At 46.7% G+C, this 7,497-nt stretch overlaps 1 protein-coding gene across 1 annotated transcript; it reads left to right on the top strand.

Moving 5' to 3' along the window:
- Positions 1-361: 361 nt before the first annotated feature.
- Positions 362-6,066, top strand: LOC120944923. Its single transcript, XM_040358691.1, has 2 exons — positions 362-1,014; positions 5,720-6,066. Exons 1-2 carry the CDS (start codon positions 592-594, stop codon positions 6,050-6,052), a joined length of 756 nt encoding a protein of 251 aa, XP_040214625.1. The 5' UTR covers positions 362-591; the 3' UTR covers positions 6,053-6,066.
- The last annotated feature ends 1,431 nt before the right edge of the window (positions 6,067-7,497 follow it).

Below are 7,497 nucleotides of genomic sequence, written 5' to 3'. Positions count from 1 at the left end.
TCTCAGTCTTAGAGCCAGCAGGGGACAAATGCAGGGTCAGGTCGATGCTGCATCCATCTAGGTGAGTAGGAAAAAGCCCATACTTCTCTTTTTTTTTTAAAAGGCTAAGCCCACGTTTGCATTACTTTCTATATAGCCATTGAAGTTATTCAAAGAGCAGATTCCAAGCACTGGTAATTCCCTCATTGCAAAATTTGGATGTGGTCTCCGTGTGACTTCCCCCTCCAAACTGGAGCCAATGAACCCATATAAAAAATGATTTATAGCCATGTTCACAGTGTCAGATTATTCTAATTCCAGGAAATTTGTAATGCCATTGTACATTCTCCAGGCAGGTCTATCCAGTTCATCCAGAAATCATATGAGCTTAATCAGCGCAATCAGTACGCAATGAAGGATCTTTCTTGATCATTATAAAAGGAGAACTCTCTAATCCAACCAGATCTAATTTATATGGGAACGGAACCCTCTGCACCTCAGGCAAGGACTTTTCCATACTGCTCCTTTGGTGGGACTTGAAGCCTCCAGACCTACAGAGAAGAACAGTGCTCCTGAGGGAATATTCATCCAAGCTAACCCCCCCGGAGCAAAATGGCCATATCGGACGCATTTGGAACGTACACTGCCTCCGGTAGCAAATTTGTGAATACGGCCTTAGTGACCTTCTCTCTTATTGGAATACAAGCAATTTTAGATTCCAACTTTGATTGTCCAACAAGTCCAGATAGTGGATACAGCGTGGCCCTCATAGGCATCTACAGCCTCTCGTTCTTCTTCGGTCCGGCCATCGTCTTCATCTTCATAGGATTATACTATTTTCCTGGCTTCAACAAAAAGCAATGTTGCCCATGTTGGTCTGGTAATTGGGCTTGTATCTATGTTGTCTTGAAGGTTGGGAAACCTGCACTGATTTGGCTCCTGATTGCGATGACAGACGGGCGGTACCTGTCCTGCTTTGTTGTAGCAGTCTCTCACTACGAAGCAGACCACGCATTTTACTTGTTCGTATTTCAGGTAAGAGGTTCATTCAATACACCATAAAATACAATAGTGAAAAATATTGATAAGAAAATACATTTTAGAACCCAGCGCCTTATGTGATGTAACATTCCAGTGATAAAAACATCCCAATGGGATTGTCTGTCTATCTGAACTGCAACGACCCTTATTAGAAGTCCTGCCTAGGGATTCTATGAGTATCATTAGAAGTATTGGCAGGATTTATGTGGATATCATTGGAAATCCTGGCAAGAATTCTGTGAGTACCACTGTAAGTCCTGGTAGGGATTCTATGAGTATCATTAGAAGTATTGGCAAAGTTTCTGTGGGTACCATTGGAAGTCCTGGTAGGGATTCTGTGGGTACCATTGGAAGTCTCGGCAGGGATTCTGTGGGTACCATTGGAAGTCCTGGTAGGGATTCTGTGAGTACCACTGAAAGTCCTGGTAGGGATTCTATGAGTATCAATAGAAGTATTGGCAGGTACCTTTGGAAGTCCTGGTAGGGAACCTGTGAGTATCATTAGAAGTATTGGCAGGGTTTCTGTGGGTGCCATTGGAAGTCCTGGCAGGGATTCTGTGGGTACCATTGGAAGTCCTGGCAGGGATTCTGTGGGTACCATTGGAAGTCCTGGCACTGGCAGGGATTCTGTGGGTACCATTGGAAGTCTTGGCAGGGATTCTCTGGGTACCATTGGAAGTCTTGGCAGGGATTCTCTGGGTACCATTGGAAGTCTTGGCAGGGATTCTGTGGGTACCATTGGAAGTCTTGGCAGGGATTCTGTGGGTGCCATTGGAAGTCTTGGCAGGGATTCTGTGGGTACTATTGGAAGTCTTGGCAGGGATTCTGTGGGTACTATTGGAAGTCTTGGCAGGGATTCTGTGGGTACCATTGGAAGTCTTGGCAGGGATTCTGTGGGTGCCATTGGAAGTCTTGGCAGGGATTCTGTGGGTACCATTGGAAGTCTTGGCAGGGATTCTGTGGGTACCATTGGAAGTCTTGGCAGGGATTCTGTGGGTGCCATTGGAAGTCTTGGCAGGGATTCTGTGGGTACTATTGGAAGTCTTGGCAGGGATTCTGTGGGTACCATTGGAAGTCTTGGCAGGGATTCTATGAGTAACATTAGAAGTATTGGTAAGGATTCTGTGGGTACCATTGGAAGTCATGGCAGGGATTCTGTGGGTACCATTGGAAGTCTTGGCAGGGATTCTGTGGGTACCATTGGAAGTCTTGGCAGGGATTCTGTGGGTACCATTGGAAGTCTTGGCAGGGATTCTGTGGGTACCATTGGAAGTCCTGGCAGGGATTCTGTGGGTACCATTAGAAGTCTTGGTAGGGATTCTGAGTACCATTGGAAGTTCTTGTAGGGATTCTATAAGTAACATTAGAAGTATTGACATGGATTCTGTGAAAGATCTACTTTGGCTAAATCACAATCTTGTTTGAGAGGAGACACATCTTCTGTAGGAAATACTCGCCATTGTAGGAGTTTCCTGTACATCTAGTTTGGGAAAATCTCACTACTATAGAACACGTCTATTGTGGGAAAATCCTACCAATCCTACCATTGTAGGAGAAATTGCACCATCCGAGAGGAGAGATATGTAATGTGGAGAAACCTCATATTTGTAGGAGGGGAGACATTCCTACTGCGGATAAATCCTATTATAAATGAAGGGGAGGCACAACTACTATGGGGAAATCTTGTCACAAGGGAAGAGGAGAGACATGTGTGGGGAAATCTTACTTATATACGAGAGGATACACAATGGTGAGTAGTGGAGCCACATCTATTGTGGGGAAATCTTACCATTATAGAAGAGGACACACATATCCTGGTGGGAATATTACTATTGCAGGAGAGGAGACACATCTACTGTATGGGGGCAAAATCTCATTAAAGAGAAATAGGAGGCACATTCTTTGTGGGAGAATCTTACCATTTTAAGAGAGGAGATGTCAATTTTGTGGGGAAATTTTACCATCATAGAGGAGAGAGAGAAAGGAAATGTTAAAACCAGAGAGGAGACACATCTACTGTGGGGGAAATCTCACCAATGCCAGAGAAGAGACACATCTACTGTGGGGAAATTTTACTATTATAGGAGAGGAGAGGCATCTCCTGCAGGGAGAATATCATTGTATGAGAGAAGACACGTCTTCTCTGGGAAAATCTCGCCATTGTGGGAAAATCTCGCCATTGTGGGAAAGGAGACACATAAAGGAAAATCAGATTATAAAGGGATAAGAGAAACATCTACTGCTGGGAACTTTCCCCATTGTAGAATAGGGGGACCCATAAATCGCCACCACTGTGCCATCAAACGCAGCCACTGTAACCATCAATTGCTGCCAGTGTGCCCCATCAATTACCACCAGTGTGCCCCATCAATTACCACCAGTGTGCCCCATCAATTGCCGCCAGTTTGCCCCATCACTTGCCGCCAGTGTGCCCCATCAATTGCCGCCATTTTGCCCCATCACTTGCCGCCAGTGTGCCCCATCAATTGCCGCCAGTTTGCCTCATCAATTGCCGCCAGTTTGCCCCATCACTTGCCGCCAGTGTGCCCCATCAATTGCCGCCAGTTTGCCTCATCAATTGCCGCCAGTTTGCCCCATCACTTGCCGCCAGTGTGCCCCATCAATTGCCGCCAGTTTGCCCCATCACTTGCCGCCAGTGTGCCCCATCAATTGCCGCCAGTTTGCCCCATCACTTGCCGCCAGTGTGCCCCATCAATTGCCACCAATTTGCCCCATCAAATGCCAGCAGTGTGCCCCATCAATTGCTGCCAGTTTGCCCATCAAATGCCACCAGTGTGCCCCATCAATTGCCGCCAGTTTGCCCCATAAAATGGTGCCAGTGTGCCCCCCACCCGGCACATACCTGTCATGGCACTGTCCTCCGTGTCTTCTCCAGTCCTCTTCCTGTCATCTCTGCTATGATTGGACGCCTGATAGGTGTCCAATCACAGCGCCTGTCGCTTCAGCCAATCAGGTGACAGGGTAACCAGATCCGCCCCTCTCCTCCTCTGTGCGGCGCCGGCATTGTCACTGTGGGCTCCCGGGTGTGGCTTCACAGCCAGGCACGTTCCGCGCATGCACAAACCACGCTGCGCGCTCTGACTGGGCGGGAAATCTTCTGGGACGTGTGAAACAAGCTCTGTAATAAAAACGAAAAGGTTTTATATTAAAAATGTTATTATCATGTGATGAGCGGTGGAAAGAAGGAATCCGGAGTCAGATCAATAAAATATGACTGCAGACTGGTGATGGATCCTACAAGTTTTATACATGGGAAATGCATGCGCAGATTCCTTCTCCAATCATCGGACATAGAGAAAGAACTATTGATAGAACTCACAGTGTGCAGCTATAAATCATGAGACTGACCGCCGCCTTCCCTGAAGGTGTCCTCCTTACACGAATTCTCTGTGTGACCCTAACACTAAACTCTCCCTCTATCCCCAGTCCGGTGTCCTGTAGTCTGGGAAGCAGGAGTTTACACTAACCCTCCCTGTAACCCCAACACTAACCCTCCCTGTAATCCCAACACTGACCCTCCCTGTAATCCCAACACTAACCTTCCCTGTAACCCCAACACTAACCCTCCCTGTAACCCCAACACTAACCCTCCCTGTAATCCCAACACTAACCTTCCCTGTAACCCCAACACTAACCCTCCCTGTAACCCCAACACTAACCTTCCCTGTAATCCCAACACTAACCTTCCCTGTAATCCCAACACTAACCTTCCCTGTAATCCCAACACTAACCTTCCCTGTAATCCCAACACTAACCTTCTCTGTAATCCCAACACTAACCCTCCCTGTAATCCCAACACTAACCCTCCCTGTAATCCCAACACTAACCCCCCCTGTAATCCCAACACTAACCCTCTCTGTAATCCCAACACTAACCCTCCCTGTAATCCCAACACTAACCCTTCCCTGTAATCCCAACACTAACCCTCCCTGAAATCCCAACACTAACCCTCCCTGTAATCCCAACACTAACCCTCCCTGTAATCCCAGCACTAATCCTCCCTGTAATCCCAACACTAACCCTCCCTGTAACCCCAACACTAACCTTCCCTGTAACCCCAACACTAACCTTCCCTGTAATCCCAACACTAACTCTCCCTGTCACCCCAACACTAACCCTCCCTGTAATCCCAACACTAACCCTCCCTGTAACCCCAACACTAACCTTCCCTGTAACCCCAACACTAACCTTCCCTGTAATCCCAACACTAACCCTCCCTGTAATCCCAACACTAACCCTCCCTGTAATCCCAACACTAACCCTCCCTGAAATCCCAACACTAACCCTCCCTGTAATCCCAACACTAACCCTCCCTGTAATCCCCACACTAACCCTCCCTGAAATCCCAACACTAACCCTCCCTGTAATCCCAACACTAATCCTCCCTGTAATCCCAACACTAACCCTCCCTGTAACCCCAACACTAACCTTCCCTGTAATCCCAACACTAACCTTCCATGTAACCCTAACACTAACCTTCCCTGTAACCCCAACACTAACCTTCCCTGTAATCCCAACACTGACCCTCTAAGCATTGCCACCCTTATGCAGCCCTATAATTCAGTACTTTATAGATTTGTTGGTCCATATATATATATATATATATATATATATATATATATATATATATATATATATACAGAGCAGAACTTTAACCCTTTCCTTATCTCATCTGCAGACAACTGGAATGCTGACTATTACCCTGCTGGTCATCCTCTGGTACTGCGCATCAAAGTGCACCTGTATGTGTCTGGAGGAGAGCCGGCGGGCCTATCAGATGCTGGCGGACGTGGAGAGTATTCTAGTGGAAGACGAAGCGGAGAAAGAGAAAAAGGAAGAGAAGGAGAAGTTCCTGAACGCTCTGGAGCACAATGGCGAGTATTTGGATCGGAGGATTCCCAAGTACATGGTGGACAAGGAGGAGGTGATCGTCGCTAAGCTCAAGGCAGAGGGGCCAGAAGCCGGAAACTGGAACAGTGAGACCAGCGGGAATGAAAGTGGAATTCTATAGGGTGGAAAAAAAAACACAAAAAAAAAAAGAAAGCGCGACCTCATACTGGAATTTCATCTTATAGACGATCCCATGAAAGAGGACCTGTCATCAAATATACTTTCCTTGATGAGTGCAATAGGCTCAGAATACAACACTTGGCGGGTGTATTTAGAAAAAAAAAAGAAATGACATAGTTATTCTTCCATCAACACTGCAAATTGAATGTTCTCTGGTTATATTCTCTGCGGATCGAATGTTAACTGTTGAAAAATTAGGATTTGAGTGGGGAAAATACTGCAGCATGGCCACTAGATGGAGCTGAGTGTCAAAGGAACTAAGTATGATCCTCAGCTCCATCTAGTGGTCATAAATTGGTATTTTCCCTGTTCATAATATATATTATTTTGCTCAATAACATTCAATCTGCAGAGAATATAATCTGAGAACATTCGAGGTTGCTCCAGGATGATTGGATAAACAGCTATGCAATCTTTCAATGAACACCCCCCTTAAAGTGGACTTATCATCAGTGTAACATTTCCGGGTATTTCTTACCTCTCACAGAGCCCCCCCCTGATAATACCTTCGAATGTTTGCCTCTCCAGAAGGACAGTGTCATGGACCTTGGAATGCAGAAGTGTTCCTCCTTGAAAGCTGTTACACAGTGGGGGGGGGGTCTTCTTCCCTGTCTTAAAGCTCCAGACGGCTCCATTAATCTGTGTCTGGCTATTGTGTACATTGATTGCCCCCTGGGGCTTCTGTCTCATTACACATAACAGTCCCTCCATTCAAGCTATCGGACCAATCCCACTGCTGCCACCAATGTAACGAGACCCTTGCTCGCTCGCTTCCGCTCTCCCGACACTCCTCTGCTACTATGGAGTCAGCTTGCAGATCGCAACGTCTGATGGTTCGGTCATCCAAGGCTCCGGGATCAGAACTACAGCTGTGTGCCGTTCGGAATCCATTAGAACAAACACCAGGCAGGCTGTATGTAAGTTCAAACAGAAAGACCTTTATTGGAAGTACACAACACACTTTTTAACAGAATTTGGAACATCCCGCCCCCCAACAATCTCTTTCCTATTGGTCAATTGTAAAGTACATGTAGTCCTCCTTCAGGTCCTCCTTAGCCATGCAAATGAGGACTTGAAAATGAGTCAGCAGGGATTGGTCCGATAGCTTGAATGGAGGGACTGTTATGTGTAATGAGACAGAAGCCCCAGGGGGGCAATCAATGTACACAATAGCCAGACAGGTCCATGACAGACGGCACCAATTCTTTTCAAGCATCATCCAGGGTCACCGTCTACCTCCTGGGCTGAGACACCTGCTCAGAAATGATACCTACATCTGTGTGTCTGCGCAATTATTGTCTCTTATCACCTTGTGACTGGCTACAAAGTTCCGTCTTCCACGTAATGCTAGTGGGTGGAGCCAAGAAGTGCGAGATTCGGGGGTCT

This window comes from Rana temporaria, chromosome 7, assembly GCF_905171775.1.
Source record: "Rana temporaria chromosome 7, aRanTem1.1, whole genome shotgun sequence".
Taxonomy (NCBI): Eukaryota; Metazoa; Chordata; class Amphibia; order Anura; family Ranidae; genus Rana; species Rana temporaria.
The sequence above is the reverse complement of the archived record's forward strand: the minus strand, read 5'-3'. Positions and strand labels throughout refer to the sequence as shown.